At 40.3% G+C, this 22,435-nt stretch overlaps 1 protein-coding gene across 2 annotated transcripts in view; it reads left to right on the top strand.

Annotated features, from left to right (window-relative positions):
* The window catches only part of KIF16B (kinesin family member 16B), a 285,893-nt gene that overhangs the window by 227,406 nt on the left and 36,052 nt on the right, over positions 1-22,435 (top strand). For both annotated transcript variants that reach the window (XM_070419883.1, XM_070419884.1), the window contains one exon: positions 3,679-3,768. In XM_070419883.1, the coding sequence (XP_070275984.1) occupies positions 3,679-3,768 (90 nt within the window). The remainder of the gene's footprint in view (positions 1-3,678; positions 3,769-22,435) is intronic.

A 22,435-nucleotide genomic window follows, 5' to 3' on the forward strand; every position in this document is an offset into this window, starting at 1 on the left:
GAAACTAATATATTGTAATTCAACTATTATTTAAAATTAATTAATTTTAAAAAAGCAACTAAGGACCATGACACTTAGAAACAAAAGGCTCTTAATAGGGGCTCACCCACTAAAGGCAATTTAGAGGCCACCTTTTGTTCCTGCCTATGTTTTTCAGGAGTCTCACAACCTGCATTCAATTTACCCCCAAAGCGTTTAACACAGCATTTCTTCTCAATCAACAGAAAAGGAATTGAGTAAATGACATTTTTTTCTTTCTTTGTTTTACAATGCTTTACCCTCTCCCCTAATGCCTACATTTTAAAAACTTTAAACAGTTACTGGTAAGTCAGGAAAGGACTAAAATGCAGATCACTCTACTGACCACATTTCAGGATAGAAAACAAATTGGAAAATGAAGTAGAAAAGTATTTATTGAAAAGAGACTTTAGGCCCCTTTGTCTCCATTATTCATTTATTTATCATTGAACAAATATTTGGCACCTGTAGTGTGTGTGTGCGTGTGTGTGTGTGTGTGTGTATGTGTGTGTGTGTATCCAAAATCACCAGTGTTGTCTGTCCACAGAAAGAGTTGGTGAGGCTGACCAGGAGTAATTGAATGGTAGTCTGTGGAATCTATGGGATCGTTGTGATTAGTGGGATCGTTGTGATTAGTGGGATGTTGGCTTCTTTTACTACTTCTGGTGTAGTTCTGTTTGCAAGAATTGTCTGAAGAAATTTTAAGTAAGTATAGTGCATTAATGAATGATACTAAATAGATTTAAACATTTGGAAAATATTTCATATATTCTCAAACATGTTCATAGTTATGTTGCTTCATATTATATTTTGCAAAACTCTGAAAAAACTTTGTTTAGTATACACTAGGTTGATATTAGACTACTTCCTCCAAACTTGCTAAATACAAGGAAATTTAGCCCATTTAAATGTTGTTGCCCTGGTTGGATGACTCAGTTGGTTGGAGCATCATCCCATACACCAAGAGGTTGCAGGTTTGATACCGGTCAGGTCACATACCTAGGATGTGGGTTCGATCCCCAGTCTGGGCGTGTACGGGAGGCAACCGATCAGTTTCTCTTTCCTTCTCTCTCTAAAAAATCAATTAAAAAAAACATATCCTCTGGATTAAAAAAAATTTTTTTTTAGCTAAATGTATAACATTTATTTTTTTCTTTTCATTATTTCCCTTTATTGATTAAGATATTACAAATGTGTCCTTATCCCCCCAATGTCCCCTCATCCCCCCAATCCTGCCCTCACCCTCACCCCCTGTTGTCCATATTTTTTTAATAAATATTGTTTAAGGAAACCCTGTAAGTAACTGTTTTATACAAGTTCTTTGTATAAAAACTTTTATTTCCTCCTTACGTACACAGATAGATATACACTGCAAATATATAATGAGGACATCTTAAAATTGACAATCCTTAAACCAGTAAAATGTGTATGTAACATAAATTTGTGACCAGCACTCAATTTAGAATTGTTTATAAGTAAATGCAGTGCATCTTGTAGCTATGTTTATGGTATTTAAGTTGTTCTTGATCGTTTTATGGCCCAGAAAAAATGGGTTTGTATCAGCAGAACCATTCAGCGAGAGAGAAGTAATGAATTTGCTCCGCAGTGATATGTAGTAATGATGCCCTACAGTCTCAACATCGAAGAAAATAATTAAGTGCTTTGATCTGATTTATTTGTCATACTGATCTTCTGTCTCTGCTCTCGGCATCAACCCTCATCCTATGCCCAGTTTTAATTTGGAGCAAAATAGGACTTTAATACATAGTTTCCCTTTATGTATAGTTTTCCCAACCTCATATGCGCCGTTTCTCCAGCTCTATGTGTGAAGGTGTCTCCATTATGGATAAGAACTTTGAACAGGTTCTGTGGAGAGATGACACCTGTGATTGTCTTGTCTTCCCTCCTCCCATTTCTGCCATGACCACTGATCTGATGATCTTCATTCTTCATCATCATTGTCTTCATAAAGTTACATGTTGACAGACAAGGGGGGGATTGAAATGTTCTCTATATAAAGTAGGAAGTATGACCCTTTGTCATCCTTGTATTTAAGCTGAACTCAGGTGAAAATCTCATGAGTGAAAATGTTGGAAATCTATCTGTAGACTTGTGTTACAAATAATATTGACAATGTACCATATTCTCAGTGCAGTTTTCAAAAATCATACTATTGTGCCATTAATGCAAATAATCTGATTCAGGTGAACCTCCTGGAAAGACTGCAGCAGGCCTTGTGCTCCCTTTTGACTGACCTGGGCCAAACCTGGAACATTTACCTGATGTGAAAGTCAAAATCACCTAGACTATCTCTCAGCAAACTACTGACATGTAGTATAGTGCCCAGCACATAGTGGTTGCTCAGTAAATGTTTATCTCTACAGCAAGAGTCCTCTCACCTCCACCTTAATTAGTATAAAAAAAAGGCTTAAAATCTTGTAGGATAGGGAGGCATTAATATATGTAAGTAATATCAGTTATATACTGAGATGGCAAAGATGGTGAAGGATGGCTGCTTGTTCTACTGTGGGCATGCATGTGGGCAGGAGGGGATGGGGGTGGCTTCAGGGTCTGTCTGGCATAGCTTGCTGGTAGGTAGTGAAATGCACTGAGATGGAATGTTCTAGATATTCTCCAGCAAGACTGTCAGGTTTGATTTTAGACACTTTGAATTTGAGGGTCCTGTGTGACATCTAAAGAAAGATGTCTCCAGGTTGGGTACTGGGTCTGCAGCTCAGAAAAAAGGTGGGAACTGAGATAGGAATTTGAGACTCATCAGCCTGTGCTTTAGGCTGTGTGATTCCAAGGGCTGGCAGTGCCTACCAGCTGCTGCTTGTCACCGTGACCTCAGGATGTGGGCTGATGTGCACCAGAGTTCCACCTACTCAGCTCATCAATAAAAACTATAAAATAAAGGCCAGACTGAGAATTCTTCTGAGATAAAGCAAAATATATTGTGAGGCAGAAAGATTTTTTTTTCTCCTATTTCTCCTCTTTGTACTCATTTTCTTTCTCCTTCTTCCTCCTCTTCCTTTTTCTCTGTGTTTTCTTCTCTCACTTTCCCCCCTGCTGTCCACTCTGGCGGCTGGTGACCTGCAGCAACATTTTGTATGGGCTCATCACCAGGACAGAAAGGTCACCAATGGCAGTGGTCGGCAAACTGCGGCTCACGAGCCACATGCAGCTCTTTGGCCCCTTGAGTATGGCTCTTCCACAGAATACCGACTTATGCACATGGGCGACGAAGTTTCAATTGCACTGTACATGCACGCCCGCATGTGGTATTTTGTGGAAGAGCTACACTCAAGGGGCCAAAGAGCCGCATGTGGCTCGTGAGCCGCAGTTTGCCGACCACTGACCTATGGGATTTTCTTTCTACAGCCCAAGGGGAGGGTTAAGGGATACTTTTCATAAGTTAACTGTCCCTCACTTTACATAGTCACATGCTGCTTATAACCAGATTTGAGAACCAGAGATGCATGCTTAAGTATAGAGCAGATATTATTTATGTCTTATTTATGCAGCTAGATTAATGTTTTCAATTCGGGAGAAATTTGACATTCTAATCACTTTCTGTTAATTTTTAAATTATTTGAAACAGTTTTTAGTGACTTTTCCCTCTAATTAATGCTGATTTATTTTTATTTTTTTGGTTAACAGATTACTGTCCTCGATGAGACATGGACTGTATTCAGACGTTATAGTCGTTTCCGGGAAATGCATAAAACATTGAAGTTAAAGTATGCAGAGGTAAGGTGTGAAATAACTGTCTCCAATTAAGAACATGGGTTTTATGGAGTGAATGAGTTGATTGCATTGTCAGTGCCCCACCTTTAGACATTAGCTCATAAGTGTCATCAGTTTTTATTTCAAATACTCATCTGTCAAATATATCTTTTTAATTTTTCTCCTTTGTTTCGTTTCTGCTTTACACAGTTTAAACATTTTCTGAATATAAAATTTTGAAAGTGACAGTAAATGAATTTTTTCATAAATTTAAAATAAATATTTTTATCAGTTTACTACTTCTCAACTGTGAGTGACACCTTTTAAAATGAAATAGTAATAAATTCCTTGGTATAGATTGACCTTTTTTTTTTCTCTTAAAAAAGACTATGTTAATGCTTAGACTTCTTAATGAGAAGTAAAGTCATAACAGTTAATTTGCCATCAGACATGGAAGGGAGATAAATGGTAAATATGGCATGCATTAGACCAGATATTCAGTGTGATACATTAGTGATTTTTTTTACGAAGATTAGTTTTTAAAATACTTTTAAACAAAAAAAATCTTAAAATTAATGTATGTCTTCTAAATGAATGTATTATTATTATTTCCCTTCAACTAAAGAAAACCTTATAAGCACAGCTCTTTAGTAATTTGGGGTTAAACTGACTGCAAATCAATCAATAGACACTGCCTAATTAGGCTGTTTTCCCTAAGTATTTCCTTAACTTTTCCATGCCTTCCACTCTTTCTTATCTGATACACAGTATAAAGAGAATTACTTTTTGTAAGTAAAGTGATTCCTTGATGTGTAGAAAATATTGAGTCCTGGTAAGTTTAAGCCATATCTGAATTCTGTTGCTGAGCTATCAAAATAGTATTCTATTTAAAATTGAAGAAGTGCCCAGCCGGTGTGGCTCAGTTGGTTGAGTGTCTTCCTGTGCACCAAGAGGTTGCTGGTTGGATTCCCAGTCAGGGCACATGCTCAGGTTTCAAGTTTCAATCCCCGAAAGGGGGAGTGCAGGAGTCGATTGATGTTTCTCTCTCATCAATGTTTCTCTCTCTCTATTCCTTGCTCTAAAGTCAATAAAAAAATATTTTTAAAATTTAATTTACACTTAAATAAATTAAATTGAAGAAGCTTCAGCTATGAATTATAGTTGTGTTTCCAAGAGGCTTTAGTTCCAGAAGTAACTGCTTCAAAGTCAAGTTGTTAAATTTGTTCTGCAATTTTCTCTTCATGTCCAAAGTTTATATTGACAATAAAAAGTGAGAGTATTGTGTACATATTGAATGTACAGAGCAACTTGTTTTTAAAGTGAGTTTTGCAGTTCCTTAACTACTTGGTTATAAGCTGCGACCTCAGTACTTTAATAGTGTACAAATAGTCATATCAACATTCAAAGTTCCCAAATTAATCAATGGGAAAAATAATTTGCTTGAAACAAAAAGCCAAAAACTTTACCAGGAATAAATACACACACACACACACACACACACACACACACTATACATATGTTATTAATTAGTAATGTATTTCATATCAGTTTTCAGTGCCATTCTATGGGGCATACTTTTTAGATTCTAGTAATACAGAAGTGGACAAGAGCAGAAATGCCTTCTCATATATCTTAAATTCATATGGGAACAGACTTGTCTTGTGTCACACAGCTGGTGAGCTGCTGCTAGTGTGGAATCCCAGGAAGTTTGATTCTATTTTTTACTCCTAAACAAACAATAATATAAAATAACAATGAGGGGGAAATATCTAAAACTGCAGTAGCATCTAACTCTAGATCTAGGTAAATCTTATTTCAGTGAGACAATAACAATGGCCATTTAACATTTTCAAGGTGCAGCTTATATGTCAGGTTGATTATCAGTTATATATTTTTCCTGTAACATTGATTTCTCTTCTGTCTAGCCTAACTTCACATAGTCTTACTAGCTAAGCATTTATTGGCAATTGAGATCAGTAATCTGGTTATTAGGTATGCATCAATTATGATTGCCCTTATTTTTAGCAGTTCCTTCTCAATTCTAAATAGGTTTACCTTCAGTTTTGAATTAATCTGTCTTCTTGGTAGACTGACATGTATTGTGCAAAATAATCAGTCCTCTGTCTTTTTTTTCTCTGTTCCCCTTCATTGACTTTGTATAGAATCTTAATCATGTTAAACCCTGTGCTTTCAAACTCCACATCTATAAAATGACAATACCACAACTAGTTTGTAAACATTTTGAGAGACTCAGATAAAGTATGTTATTGAAAGCACTATGAAGTAGTACACAGCATCTGCTAGAGAGCATGTCTGAAATTTTCTCAAGCAAATTGTTTCCACAGTACTCTTTATCTGTATAGAAATGATGTCATTGTTTTACTCTGTTAAAATCAGTGTAATGCTTTTAAATATCAGTAAAGGTATGCGCTCAGGTACCAAATCTCACTAAGTGTCCTCTTCTCTCCATGGAAGAGGCAGAGTTACTATTCATGTTTAGTGTCTATGAAGTCCACATCATAGAGTCCATCAAGTCAAAAACACAGCTCTTCAAGGAGCTGAAAATAAACACTTTTAAAACTACATTCCCTTCAACCACTAGAATGCATAGTGAACACCTAGTGTTCCCTCCTCCCTCCTCCCCTTTTGAGCGAGTGTCTAGTAGGCTGTGATGTATTTAATAAAGTAGGAGGACATGGGGCTGGGAGATCAGAGGGTTCTTGAGAGGTTCAGAGATGCCAACCTCCGTGATTTTTAGAGGAATTTGTTTTAGTACTTTTAACAAGGAGTCCTCCCTCGAGAGCGAGAGCCTAATAGGCTCCGTACCTCTCTGGGACACATCTCCCAGTGAACGCAGATAAGCACTGGAGTCCATCGCTGAGGACCCTTTTGTAATCTTGGCTGAGAGTGATTCTGAAGCAGGTTTGTTGTGTTGGTCTGCGTAGTCAAAAGGATGAACCATGAAAATGGGATATTTCATGTATTAAAACGTACAAACAAAATAAATGCTGAGGGAACTTTTAATGGCTCTGTGTAGTGAGAGCATCAGTTAGTGGGACAGGCCATCTTGCCGATCTGTATCATAACTTAGTTATGGGATCATTGGAGCCCCCGAGTTTCAAATAGGATCAGCCTCCATCCGCCCATCCCCAGGGGGCTTCCTCCTGCAGAGCTTCGGGGAAAATATTTTCAAAGCCTTCAGGTGAAACATGAAAGATTGCTGTGTGAGAGCAACTCTTCTCTCTCCCATCTGGCATGTCCGGGTGCCCAGTAAATACCAGTGAGCCTGAAGGAAACGATTAGGCAAGAGGTTATTTAATTTGTATATGAGACTTTCAGATCGTGCTGATAGAACCATTTCTCATCTTCTTTCTTTTCCAAGTAATTTCCCCAAAGCAGCACCAGGAAAGAGGAAGAAAAGAAGCTGGCCACTGGCCTTGTGTTTGTCTTGGATAGCTGTATGCCATCCATCACTGAAATGCTTTCGAAACAGTTTTGTAAACAGCATTCCAAATTTAATATAAAAATTGCAAATCTACTCACCACCCAAATTATAACGCTACCAACCATAGCCACAGGGAACATGCAGTAAGCCTTAGATAAATTCCGCTGCTTCAAGCCCTTGGCCTGCTTGAATTTTTAAATAGCAAACGACTATGTAGGCAAAACTAGGTTGCTGCCAGCTTCCCGACCTGGTTCGTTATCAGAGGCCGAGCTATCTCACTGATTTGTGTCACACCGTTCTCTCCACTTGATAGATAAGCAGTATTTAAATCACTGTTTCTAAGGGAGGGTGGCAGCTCAAAATGCATCAGAATTAGCCGGGAAGCTTTTCTAAGATATGTGGACCTAGGCCCTAAACTAGGAAATCCTGATTTAGCACAGCTGATGTGGGGCTCAAGAGCGTGGAGCAAAAGCATCCTCAAAATGATGCTCTCTGGACCACTGGTGAAGACACTGCCTATCATTTCATTTGCATCCACCTTGGGGGCATCAGATAATTTTTCATTATTATGTGTCACCAAGCCTACAGGTGATTTCCAGTGACAAATAACTTTGTCAGAATTAATGACAGGCTAGTTTAAACCTAGACAATGGAAACACTTCGATTATCTCACCAAAGACTGTGAAACAGACTATATCAGACTTTCCTCTGCAGCCAGCAAGGAAACTTCAATAGCAGTGGTCTGGGACCATTGGCACAGTATGAAACGTAAGTACTTAAAGATGGGCAGTCCAGTTTTTCCTTTTAGACATGAGAAATCATATACACAGAGAGAGTTTTATTCAGTTACTCAAGACTTGGGGCATATACAAGGTTCATGTCTCCAGATTCCTTTCCACGACTTCATTCAGGAAGGGAGAGTCCTCAGAGTGCTCCAAATGAGACCAAAGAGGAGGAAATACTCCCTGTAACAATCTGCTGAATAGTGAGACCCCATGGATGGTAACTAGAAATGGGGTCCCTTCTTTTGAATGTCATGACAATGACAGGTTCCTGTGATATCTCCGTCTCTGAGGCAGTTAACATCATAGTAAGAGATGGAAATACAAGCATTTGAATTAATTCAGCTGCTTTTATTCTTTAAAAATGCAATGTTAATTCTCACAGATCTGAAATGTCACTTTCAAATATCGTTGTGACATATATGAAAATCCTCTAATCTGTCTTCCCTGGCTCATGCCTAAATAAAATCAACACTGGTTTGGGGAGGAGGGAGATTTTATGTGGAGACGTGACAACCATTATACTGAGTATAATGAAGTCAGTGCAGTCCTAACTGCATTTCCAACTGTAGTTTTATACCTAGGATGACTCCAAGTTCTATCACTTCAGTGGCAACAGGGCAGCAGCTTCCGTTGGTCGTGTGTCCTTGTCATAAATTGCTGGCTGCTCCACGTGGACCACCAGCAAAGAATTCCGCTTTGCTCCCTCATTCAGCAGATACTATTTTATGAGAGTCTACTGTGTGCCCAGCTCTGGGCTAGGCACGCAGCAGGTGTTCATAAATATTGTGTAGCATGCTCACGTTACCATATCAGAGGTGGACAGGTAGCTTGTTGCTCCTTTAATAATCCACCAAGGTTGTCCTGAAGAGTTGCTGCTTCAAGCCTCTAACAAATCAAACTTGGAGGCGAATTGCCTATTTGTTTGTGAGTGTATTTCTCAGTGACAGCTGTTCTTATAAGGCCTTGGGAGCTGCTATTAATTTTGAGGAGTTAGAAATGCTTCCATCCAGTCAGCTGTGAGAATTATGGCAGCCCTTTGATGAGTTTTTATTATTTGCATTTCTCAAAAGCTGGAGTGGCTGAAATTTACAGCCACAAACCTGCACGGTGTGGATGTTTCAGAAGTTGCCGATTATCATGTAGGTGCATCTGCTTGCAAAAGACAGGTTAGCGCGGCTTGGACCAATTAGAGTGCCATATAGGATTTTTCCTTCCAATCTTTAAAAACTGGGTACTAGTTAGGTAGTGAAGAATTACACGAGTAACACAAATACCTAGTAAATGAGGAATGACAATAGAGTTCACTTGTATCAGGTGATTACAGAGGTTAAATGTTTCTATTAGTGAGGGTTCCATACTTTATTAGTTGTTCTCAGTTTTCTTTCAGTGACTTATAATCCAGTTTTAGTTGTTTAATTGTTATACAATCATAAATAATAGGCAAGACTTTTTATTGCTCACTTTAATTTCTTTTCTATATGAGGGCTGTCATTATTTATATCCAAAGGAATAACAATGCCATTTATCCAAACCTGTGCTGTCTATTGCCTCTGAGACCACCTGGACTTACTATGGGGTCTGTCTAACCTAAAAAGTGAACTTGGCCAAGCGAGAAAGGCTGCTAATAGGAGCAACCATTTCCAATACATTTAGTTTATCTTCTTGATGGCAGCAGACTGGCTGACCTATCTTATAATGTAATCAACTTTGAAGACAGGATTTAAGTGTGATGGTTCTTAAAAGATAATTTGACTGCATCAGTTCACTGGGAATCAGAAAAGGAAAAACCAACTTGTAGATAGAAATTTCACTCTGAGATCATTAAGATCATTAAGAAATATTGCAAGTCAGCAGAGAATGCTGACTGTACTTCTAATATGCATAAAGCTAGCTAACTTGATGGATGAATGGATGGATACTCAATACTTTCATTTTCCTAAAGCCGAGATTCACAAATGAGTCTGTAAAATGCCTATGCTAGTTATACTAGTGAGCAACTACTTATTCTCTTATCTGACTCTATTAATAATTCTTTATGTAGATCAACTTAAAAATTAGAGGCTTGTTGGTTGAATGCTCAAAGTTAATAACTGGGGTTTTTAGACTTCACAGGCACTGAAAAGGAGAAAGACAAATTTCATTGGAAATCAGTAGCCCCAAAATTATTGATTATATTTTTCTAAAGACTTTTATTTTATTTCTTTTGTTTTTAGAATGTGTTTTATTTACTGATTTGCAGAACAAGCTTGACATTATGTTTCTCTAGGCCCCAAAGAAAGTGCTATTTTTTTTTTAAATATATTTTATTGATTTTTTACAGAGAGGAAGGGAGAGGGACAGAGAGTTAGAAACATCGATGAGAGAGAAACATCGACCAGCTGCCTCCTGCACATCTCCCACTGGGGATGTGCCCGCAACCCAGGTACATGCCCTTGACCGGAATCGAACCTGGGACCTTTCAGTCCGCAGGCCGACGCTCTATCCACTGAGCCAAACCGGTTTTGGCAAGAAAGTGCTATTTTAATCCTTATTTGTTTCCTGTGTTTTATTCTGCATAATCAGATTTCAAAATTATACAAAGTAGACCATAGGGCCATTATTAAATTTTTTTTCCAGTGTTCGCTAGGCCTATCGTGTCTCCCACAAATATCCAATTTATTTGACCTCAGTCATCATTTTTAATTTTAATGTACAGTTTTCCCATAAGAGCTCAACTATCTTTGCATCATTTCTCACTCCTGCTGCAAAGATAATAGCGGTAGCAGGAAAAGGTATCGTTTTAAGGGTTTTCTCATAGTGCATTCCCATTTGTGTCTGTCCTTTTTCTATTCGACAACCTCTTGAAAGTTAATGTTTTATTATTATACTGGGCTCTAGTTTCCATCTACACATCTTTGCCTTGCTTCAAATAAGAATGCTATGAAGATTTTACAGGAAATAAGGTACATCCCTCAAAAGCAATATAGCTGAGATAATACATAAAATATCTTCATAGTATCTAAAGTGCTACTTCTGACTCAGTATAGAGAGATTTTAGCCATCAGTACCTGAGTTACAGAATTTCAGAGCTGAAAGGAAACTTAAACATCTTAGTTCAAGTCCCTCATTTTAACAAATGACAAAACTAGAAAGGTTGTACTCCTTGTTCAAGATTATACAACCATCTCTTTGCTGAGCTGAAATGTGTTCACATTTCAAGTCTCAGCTCAGCAAAGAGATGGTTGTATAATCTTGAACAAGATTAAAATAAAAAGACATCGACCAGCCGATGTTGCTCAGTGGTTGAGCATAGACCCATGAACCAGGATGTCATGGTTCGATTCCCCGTCAGGGTACATGCCTGGGTTGTGGGCTCGATCCCCAATAGGGGGCATGTAGGAGGCAGCTGATAAATGATTCTCTCTCATCATTGATGTTTCTAGATCTCCCTTTCTCCCTTCCTCTCTGAAATCAATAATATATATATATTTTTAAGTAAGTAAAACAAAATGAAAAGACATGGTATTAATTTTACTGTTTTATTAGATTTGTAAAAGAACAATCACTTTTGATTATTTCTATAAAAATGGAACATGCTCATTTATAAAAATTACACATAATTCAAGAAGAAAGCAACAGATTACCCCAAATTGTTCTCTAATACAATCAATGTTACCATTTAATGGACATTATTTTAAGTTCTTAAGTGAATAGGCACAGATAAAAGGATAGATATGTGGATTGATAAAAAAATTATAAGAAAAAGAATAGAAAGAACGAAACAGCTTTATAATATGGTGTTCATTCTAGATACACCATTTTTCATTACAAACATTTAATTTTACTTGAACATAACAGAAGTGGAAGAAAATACAGTAAAACTAAAGAAATTGCTGAACTTCAAATTAAATGTTTCTTCACCACAATCTATCAAGATCTCTAAAATATATGAAAAAAGATTATAAAACATTAATGTTAGTAGCTAGTTTTCATTTTACAAATTATCAGTTGTGTTTTAATAAATGCCCAATTGACTCTCCTAACAGAGATAATATTAGCACACTTTACTTACTCCCATATGCCAAATTTTTAAAATTATATTATTATTTTATATTATTATTTTGATATTGTCAAGATATATAATGTTCACATTCTTTTAGACATAAATTAGACATAATTCCATTTTAGTTGTGGGTTTAAATAGAGGCAGTATTTACATTACCATGGTTTCTTCTTCTCGAGATCTTTATATTGTGCTGTCTCTTGGTTGGTTTTGGTCCTCCAGAATGTTTTTGAAAAATGTACCTTGATGGTTTTACCTGCTTGAGAATGTCTGTCTGTGGCCTACATACTCAAAAGACACTGTGGTTAGATATAAATGTCTTTTAGTGTCATATTTTCTTTCCCTACGCACATTTCATTTTGCATTGTTAATTTCTCTACACTACATACTACATGTAATCTGTGTTCTTGTGTTCATTCTACTTGTGTTCCAATACTGTTTTTGTTTCTTCGTGGTGTTTTTAGCAAGTTGAGGGGAGTGGCAGGGCAGGGATGGAGAGTGTGGTGGTAGCTAACTAATTTTTCTTTTTTCAATCAATTTTGTTTGTTTTAGAATAGTTTCAGATAGTATTATTTTGTTTTTCACCATGCGTTGTGATTTATGCTGGAAGCTGGACATGAGGTAGTGGGGGAAAGGAACTGAGGTATTCTAACTATTAGAATACGGATGTGTGTGCCATTTGCTGTAGGTACGGTGTCAGAGGCTGAAATTTCCTCTACTACCCTTGTTTTGGTTTCCTCTGTTGTTTTGGGTTTTCCTAGAGACTGCTTTTTTACATTTTAATTTTTAAATTACAGTTTACATTCAGTATTATTTTGTATTAATTTCAGGTGCACAGTATAGTGATTACACAATCATATACTTTACAAAGTGTTCCCCCCCCGATATTTCCAGTATCCACCTGGCACCGTACATAGTTATTGCAATGTTATTGACTATATTTCCTATGCTGCACTTTACGTCCCCATGATGATTTTGTAACTGCCGATTTGTTCTTCTTAATCCCTTCACCTTTTGCACCTAGCCCACCAACCCCCTTCCCTTCTGGCGACCATCGGTCTGTTCTCTGTGTCTGTGAGTCTGTTTCCTAGAGATTTCTTCAATAGAGTCTGAGGCTTGCTGTCCTTTTAGCTGTCGCCCTGTTGTTTTACAGGAGCCCTAGTGATATGGTGGGGAAGTGTGCGGGCGGAGAGGTGCTCCATTGGCCTGTGATAGTATCCCAGTCTTTTCCTGAGCCTGAGTGGGGCAGTGAACTTCCCCTGGCTCAGTTAGGCTTTGATAAACAAAGGTGGTTAGATTTTGGTTTAAAGAGTTTCCCTTAAGGGCAGGCATTGTTAAGGAAAACAGAGAATTCTGGGTGTATTTTCAAATGGTTACTTTCTTCTCCTGCCAGACCTGAGGGGATTTTCCTCCCATCTTCACTGTCAGAATCTGATGGGACTCCTGGAGGTGAAACTCATGAAAGCCTGGAGACCACCCCAACTCCCTCCAATGCTCCCCTCACCCCAGCTCTTACCTCTCATACTAATCTGCATTGAGCCTCCAGCAATTCACCAATTACAGTTTAAAGTCTTTCTACCAATACTGGCTCCAACTTGGGCTTCTAGGCCGCTGAGCTATGATTTTCTGTCTCTGCCTGTCTGCCTCTCCGATTTTAGGACAGTAATTTGCCTCGTGGCCTCAATTCTCTGATGAGCTAGGAAGAGTTGTTGATTTTTAGTTTGTTCAGCGCTTTTTTTTTTTTCTTTTTTCTTTTGTCATGACAGGAATAATGGCTTCTAAGCTCCTTAAGTATCAGATCAGAAACCAGAAGTTCTCTTTGAATAGTTATAAATGTACAGGAAAAAAAAATGTGAAGTTCGCTCAGTGAGTGTTCTTATACCCCATACGCAGTTTCCCCTATGGTTAACAACTTTCATTAGTATAGTACATTTGTCACAATGATTGCTACGTTACTGGGAACCGATATTGATAACATTATTATTAACTTCGCCAGAAGGGAAGGGGGTTAGTGGGCTAGGTGCAAAAGGTGAAGGGATTAAGTATATTTTTAACTATATTATTAACTATATTTTTTAGGATCCCACAGGATACCACATTACATTTAGTCATTATGTCTCCTTAGGCTTCTCTTGCCTGGGACAGTTTCTGATGCTTTCCTTGTTTTTGATGACTTTGACAGTTTTGAGAAGGGCTGGTCAGATGTTTTATGGAATGTCCCTGATTGGGACTTGTCTGTTGTGTTCCTCAGGGATAGATTAGAGCTATAATCTGATCTAAAAACCAGAGAGGTAAATAGAGTGTCATTCTCATCACATCACATAAAGGATACACGTGCTGTCATATCAGTACAACTTATCACTGTCTACACTGACCTTGATCACCTGGCTCAGCTTTCTCACTGGGAAATGTACTCGGTTTCCCCGCTTTCTATACTGTGCTCTTTGGAGGAAGTCACTGTGCACAGCACACATTTTAGTAATGGGGGAGGTATGTGCTACTTCCTTGAGGGTGAAGTGTTATAAATATTTTGGAGTTTTTCTACAAGGGAGGCTTGTCTGTTTTTCCCCATTTCTTTATTTATTCAATTGTTTATCCAATCATTATGTTTTGGGTTATAAGCCATTATTATGATTATTTTTTTTTAACTGACAGCTTGGCCATTAGGAACGCTTTCAGTTGTCACGTGTGTTCCTTCTAACACTCCCAAGTGCCTTTGGTTTGAGCCCTTCTTATTGCTGGCACCACATATGCTTCAGCTTATTTTATACTAGAGGCCCAGTGCATGAGATTTGTGTACTGGGAGAGGGGTGTTCCTCAGCAATCCCTTGAGGGATGTCCACTTGCTGGCTTAGGCCCGCTCCCCCAGCCTAAGCTGGCAGTCAGACATCCCTCTGGCAGTCCGGGGCTCCCACCACCACCGCTGCACTCGCCAGCCATCAGCTGGGCTTCTAGCCGAGTGTCTGCCCCCTGGTGGTCAGTGCACGTCATAGCAACTATTCATTCCACTGTTCGGTTGATTTGCATATTACGCTTTTATTATATAGGACTGTAGGCACGGTGCACAAAAATTTGTGCATTCGGTGGGGGGGGTCCCTCAGCCCAGCCTGTGCCCTCTTGCAGTCTGGGACCCCTCAGGGGATGACCACCTGCTGGCTTAGGCCTGCTCCCCGGGGGGATTGGGCCTAAGCTGTCAATCAGACATCCCTCTGGCAGCCCGGCAGCCCTCTGGGGATGTCCACTTGCCAGCGGGGAGCAGACCTAAGCTGCAGTCGGACATCCTTAGCGCTGCTGAGGAGGCGGGAGAGGCTCCCACCACCACCGCTGTACTGGCAGCCGGCAGCCTGGCTTGTAGCTGAGCAGAGCTCCTCAATGTGGGAGCTCACTGACCACCAGAGGGCAGCTCCTGCATTGAGCGTCTGCCCCCTGGTAGTCAGTGTGTGTCATAGTGACCAGTCATTCCCAGTCTTTCTGCTGTTAGGGTCAGTTTGCATATTACCCTTTTATTATATAGGATAGAGGCCTGGTGCACGGGTGGGGGCCAGCTGGTTTGCCCTGAAGTGTGTCCCGGATCAGGGTGGGGATCCTGCTTGGGTGCCTGGCCAGCCTGGGTGAGGGGCTGATGGTTGTTTGCAGCTGGTTACACCCCTTTCAGGGTGGGGGCCCCCACTGGGGTGCCTGGCCAGCCTGGATGAGGGGCTGATGGCTATTTTCAGGCTGCCCGCACCCCCTTTAGGGTGGGGGTCCCCATTGGGGTGCCTGGCCAGTCTGGATGAGGGGCTGAGGGCTATTTTCAGGCTGGCCAAGCCAGCGACAGAAGTTCCCAGCCTCTCCTTTTTTTTTATTATTCTGGGATTTATTTACCTTCTATAATTGAAACTTTGTTGCTGCTCCAGCTCTGAGGCCAGGGCCTGCTGAAAGCAGGTATCTGGGGTTTGTTTAGCTTCTATAATTGCAACTTTGTTGCTTAGAGTGGAGCTCAGAGCCGTGTCAGGGCCAGCCTGACAGGTTGAGCCGGGCTGAGGTAGGGAGGTGGGAATTGAGAAAAGAAAGAAAGACAGGAGAGCGGGATCGGGAGGACTGCAGCTCAATTGAGGAACTGCAGCAGGTTTATTAACCACACAATGCTATTTATACACAAGACACTGAATAGGAGGTCTGTCAAGAGGAATGTATTCTTTGTTCCTCTTAATCTCTAAGGGAGAGACAGAGCAGAAAGACAAGTTCTCGGTACAGCAAATCTCAGTAAATAATTACAGACTTCTTGGTAAGCCATGAAAGGCTGTTCTCATTCTACAAAGGTTGCTCTCATTCTACTGATAATCGCCATCCAAACAAGTCTGGGAAAACTGTGTGGGTAAGGGTCCTAGCCTTGCTAGCCCCTTCAGGTGCAAGGACCATGTCAGCTTACACCTGGTCTCCAACAGAGCCAGGCTTCGGCCGCCATCTTGGTTGGGTTAATTTGCATATCCTGCTGATTAGCCAATGGGAAGTGTAGCGGAGGTATGGTCAATTACCATATTTGTCTTTTATTAGATTAGATGTTCCTTGTCCCAGTCCTAGAGTCAGCCATTTCTCTAAGCGCTAACTCACTTTCCTACCCCTTTTCCCCTGGTGCTCTCTTCTTTCAACCTGTGCATCAATTTTTTCTCTTGGCTTCTTTTTAGAGATGTTTTTTTGTGGTTCCTATAAGACTCTGAATAATTTCTTGTCTGAATTATTTCTGGCTCTCTTTGACCAATCCTTGTGGTGTATGTTCTTTTCCTGCCTTTTACTTATGTTTCATTCAACTCTCCTCACCCCATCCTTTTTAGTCAAGTTCCAGCTTTGGTTGCTTCTAATTATTTTTCATCTTTAAGTGAAGTGGACTAATTGTTGGGAGAAAACACCAGTGCATCATGGGGCCAAGGAAAGGATAGATACTGGAGTGGAGAAAGTCAGCAAGCTGCTACAATGCCTCGACTTTTGCCAGAATTTTTCTGAAATTTTTCCACCCATTTTTTTTCTTCATTTTAAGACACATTCTTATTTTTTGGTGGTTGGAAGGGCTGTAGGACCGACCACATGAAGGCAAATACTCACCCTTTGGCCTTTTCTCCCTCTGACACTCTGAACTTCTCTGGGTTCTTCCCCCGACACCCTCCTTCCTCCTGCCTTTCTCTTGGCTCAGGTGTCCCCTGCATTATCCTTGTTCCCAGATTTCATCCCTTTAATTACAGCTTAGTGGAAAATCTGAGAGTTTGCATGCTGAATGTGGTGAACAGCTCACGGTGCTGTGGTCTAGAGGTGAGGAGGGTGAGGCTCTCAGAAGCCCTCCATCTCATCCCTCTCTTCGGTGCTTTCCCTGGGCACTACCTGGCAGTTTCCCAGTTTGGAGACAGTGTTTCCTTTGCTTTTCATCTCTTGTGTTGTTTTGGTGCTTTTAAAGGAGACGAAGGGAGCAAAGAAAGCTCCACCGTCTTTAACCAGAGCTGTTCCATCAAGTTTTTACAGTTTGGAGAAAGATTATTTTGTTGCAATCACACTTTTCAACATGGGATTCTCTCCACAAAAGTTGGGAAATATGGCACTTGCTCTTTATGAAAATGAAATGTCATTGAAAGAAAGAAAATTATTTTTCTCTCATTACTGAATCCAAGAATCTTGATAACTTTTATGTGAATCAGAAATATTTACCTCAGTCCTTTTAGAATTTACTTATTGTGAGGAATATAGAATTTCAGGAACATTAATTTTTAGAAATGTAGGGCACTGTATCTCCTTTGTCAGAGGTTACAAAGGAAATCAAAGAGGAGTCTATTTTCCACCCACAGATTTCGATTTACTGTCCTGACAATACTTTTCATGGAAATCCAATCTCCACCATCTGCTAGATTAAAAAATGAGGCCACAAAAGTGAAAATTTGTTAATAGAAAGAACTTGAGAACAAATGAAAATAACCAGGTAATATGCTTGATTTTCAAATTTCTGTTTAACTTGAGAGAAAGCAACCAAACAAATAACCAAAAGATGTTGATGTAAGTAGGGCCTGCATGGAGAAGTCAGGGACAGTTCTGAATCACCCTCTCTGTGTACTTCTTGTATTCTTAATTTGTTGGAAATAGTGCTTTTCAGACAGGAACACTTTAAGCAAAATGAAAGAGGGTTTTTTTTGTTTTGTTTTTTACTTTCCAGGCACATTATTTTTCCTGACCAGTAGTTCTTCCAACCTTGGTAAATTGTCCATTTTTTAAAATAGTTTGACAGTTTAAATTATTCACAATCTAGAAATGAAACTTACAGAGGATTGCTTTGCTGTCTGTTTTAAAATAAATGAAGCAGTTGCTTTGCACTGTGGAGAGAAAAAGTTCAGGCCTCTTTTCTCCGTCAGGTTTCCAAACTCTCCTGAGAATCTTTATAATATTACTATTCCAAGAAGGGAGCGGCAGCTCCTGCCCTCTTTTCTCTATTCCAGGTCAAGACTGTGGTGGTCTTTTCTTTCTGGAAGATGGGCTGATTCCGATGGCCTAGTGTGACTACATGATCTATGTCAGTAACTATTAGTCCCTAAATGGCTTCTTGTGCATTCCCAACTCCCCAACTATTTCAATGTCATATATATCTTTAATTTAAGATGTTTTAATTTTTATTATTTTTGAGTGCTTTCTAAGAAATATTCTTTTAAACAAATATTGGCTTATTTATAAACCAACCGATGACCTATCAAATGATAATATTTACACTTGGCAGGTAAAGCAGGTAGAAATGTACCTTTGTCATAGTGGTTGCTTAAAAATGACAAAGTTTTATACAAGGTTTAACCAGATGAAATTGCTGATATTCAGCCATTTTTAACTTACAAAATTGGAAATTTCATTCAGTTCAGCCTACAGTCTTATAGATAGTAAGGTAGAACAGCACTGTTAAGAGTCTCTAAAAGGGAGAAATGGAGGTTGTTTCCATTCTGCCGGAACAGGAGAGTTGGATAGCTGTTTCTGATATAATCCTATCTAATAATAGACAAACATGGTAACTGACCATACCATAGCTACGCTTCCCTTTGGCTAATCAGGGTGATATGCAAATTAACTGCTAACAAAGATGGCGGTTAATTTGCATATGTAGGTGCAATGCTGGGGAGTGAAAGGGGAAGGACAGAAGAAGCTGCCTGCTGCTGACGGTGATCGGAAATCCAGGCGGCAGGCAAGAGCCGGGTGGCAGGGCAAAGGCGGCCCCCCGGCCCGAGATCGGAGAACCAGGGCCGCCTTTGCCCGCCCCCCGGCCGGTAATCAAAGAAGCTGGGCAGAGCAGGGAAGAAGCAGCCGCCAGCAGCCGCCTATTCCCTGCCCCCCGCACTGGCCAGTGTTCAGAGAAGTACCTGTATTTTTTTTTTCAAAGTACCTGTATTTTTAATAATTTCTTGACATGGTAAAAGAATTTTATATTATGATCCAAGGGTGGTGGGGTGAGGAGAAGGAGCAGCAGAACAATCCAAAAAACAAAAAAGGATCGCCAAAACCGGTTTGGCTCAGTGGATAGAGCGTCGGCTTGCGGACTGAAAGGTCCCAGGTTCGATTCCGGTCAAGGGCATGTACCTGGGTTGCGGGCACATCCCCAGTAGGAGATGTGCAGGAGGCAACTGATCGATGTTTCTCTCTCATCGATGTTTCTAACTCTCTCTCTCCCTTCTTCTCTGTAAAAAATCAATAAAATATATTTTTAAAAAAAAGGAAACAGAAATGCATGGTGGAAGGGATTTGAAGGGTGGGTAGGGGCATTGCCCAACTAAAATGCAATTGGTTTGTTACTGAGTACTATTCATGGGAAGACAGCATCCTGACTCCTTCTCTATACAGCATATTGGGAGTAAAAATGATGCATCCAGGTGGAAATATGACTAGGGGTTGGAAGACAGACAGGGAAAGAAGAAGTCAGAAATAGATACTGAGAGAGTCACTGTCTGGCTGGCTGGAAATACTGACTCTCCAGTAGTGATAGAATAAAAAAGTGGGGGATATCTCTGGAAGATTCAAGAGATAGGGGGCATCTCTTCTATGGTTTTGACTTGCCCAGCAGATTTCCACATACACACGTGTACACGCCTATTTTTGCATGCACACACATATACACGTAACTGACTGCCCTCCCTGGAAGCACAGAAGAAGAAGAAGCCACCCACCTTTGGTCCAGGCGTCAGCGCCTGCGGCTGGCTGCAGCCCAGGAGACATACAAGCCACCCGCCCGAGGTCCCAGGCTGTAGCCACCCGGAGAAACTGCCAGCCCCGTGGTCCAGGGTGTCAGTGCCCGTGGCCAGGGAAATAGGTTCCCTCTTCTCCTACTGCAGTCATTACTTCAATATTCCCCTTCTGAATTTTTCTCCTGTGCTGCAACCCAACTCCACTTTTCATCGGAAGGATACGGAACAGAGAGAGCAGTGTTAAAAGCTTACATTTTTAAGACAGTAAGGTTGGTACTTAAACATATAAATGGAAAACTAGAGTCCTTAAGGTAACAAAGGCTCCAAAGGACAGGGACAGCGCATGACCTATTATATCCAGCAATCCATATGGGGACTGAAAACTTTGCAATGATGACAATTAGTGAAGATATGAATCAACTAAAATAGTTGACAGGGACAATTCTTCCATCTTTGAAAATATCTACATCAACTCTGTTTAAATAGATTTTCATCTGCATAATATAACACATTCTGACAAGACCACCACCACCACCAATGTGGTCAGTGTTGTGCCAATAAATGTTTAATAACTGAAGAATGCCCCCCCCCCCCCGATTGCACACATTTTTGTGCACCAGGCTACTAGTTACTTTATAGGAGGCCATATTTCTTTTTCTGTGTTGCCTTGAGGTCTTGCCTTTCTACTTTAGTGTGTTGGTATCCTACCTCTACCGATAGGATGTGGACCCAGCAGCATGCGTTTCTATAGTGATTCACATAGAACTTCTGCTCTCATTTTTTTCCTCCCTCCCTCCAACCCTCCAACCACATGTAAGGAAATCCACCATTCTCCTTCAGTTTTATTATGAGAGGGATAAGGTGGTAGGAATAATTAATCTTAAATGCCCCAAGATGGACTTCTGAGAGCCTGCCTCCAGACCCATCCCCTTTTTTGTCATTCCCACTGCCGTTGCTGACCCGGTCACTTTGTAGGGTTCGGGTCCTCAGGGAAGTTCCATTGATAACTCTTGTTGGAACTGTTGATCGCTACCTAGCAATGATGCATCATTTTTTGTTTATTTGTTTCATACACTTAAGGAGGGGTTACTTTCTTTTATCTGAATCCTAGATCCTAAGGGCTTCCATTAGAAAGGGCCCTTCCGTGTACTGTATACATCTTTTACAGCGTTATTACAAAAAACCTAGAGTTCTGATTCCTCGTCTGGAGTCTACCATCCTATCCGTGACTTTGAACCTTTCTAAGTCACTTGACTCTGGACCTGTGTTCACCTCTAAAGTTAGATGGTTGAATATTGAAGTCCTGTGATCATGTGCCTAAAAGTTATCTAAAGTTGCCCTTTTCTTCCTAAAATCTGAACCACAGTATTATACATAATTTATAAATAGTTATTTCACAGGGGAGGAGGATATTAATAGCATAAAATGTTAGCCTCCGTCTCAGGATGGACCACTGACTAGGAGGATATTTAAATGCTTGGTCCCCACCCAGTTCAGCTTCCCGAAGTCCTGTTAGTGCACCATTTCTGATTGAGCAGGCGAGTGACTACACATTTCCCCCGACAGAAACCACATCACCTCACCAGCCACATAAGAAAATGACAAAACAACCAACTGTGAAAGAACGCTTGCCAAGCTTTCAGCATCACTGCATTGGGGGGCGGGGGCGGAGGGAACATTTGTACAAGATGAAATTGAGCCTGGATGAAGCCCAAAGACTAGCTCTGGTGTGCCTGTCCTCTCTAAGCTGCAACATACGGGGAGTGTGTTTGTGCCAGTGAGGCCAGGGTTCCAGAAAACTCTGCTCCTTGAAGCCACATCACCAGTCCAGGGATGGGAAGAGGGTGAGAGAAAAGGTGGCATACTGCTTTCTTACCAGATCTCTAACAAATAATACTAGTAGCTAAGGCCCATTTGGCATTGCTTCAACTAAATCTTCACAGAAACATGGTAAAGTTTAGTATTATTGTCTGCCTTTTTCTTCAGCAGAAAATAAATACTCAGGCTCAGAGAAACAGAGGTAGTTAGCTAGTTAGCAGTCAATCCAAGATTCAAACGGGGTCTGTTTTACCTCAGGATCCATAGTCTTTCACATTACCTCCCACTGGTTTTAAAGTTGAATGTCAGGAACACAATTGCAGCATTGGTGAGAAAGGGTAGGAGGCGCTATAAACCACATTGCCCAAGGTTTCTCTGCTTTGGTAGAAAGAGCCCTAGAGTAAGAAGGAAACAAATACCTGCC

Source organism: Myotis yumanensis, unplaced genomic scaffold, assembly GCF_028538775.1.
Source record: "Myotis yumanensis isolate MYYU_CA2020_CCGP unplaced genomic scaffold, mMyoYum1.0.hap1 SCAF_7, whole genome shotgun sequence".
Taxonomy (NCBI): domain Eukaryota; kingdom Metazoa; phylum Chordata; class Mammalia; order Chiroptera; family Vespertilionidae; genus Myotis; species Myotis yumanensis.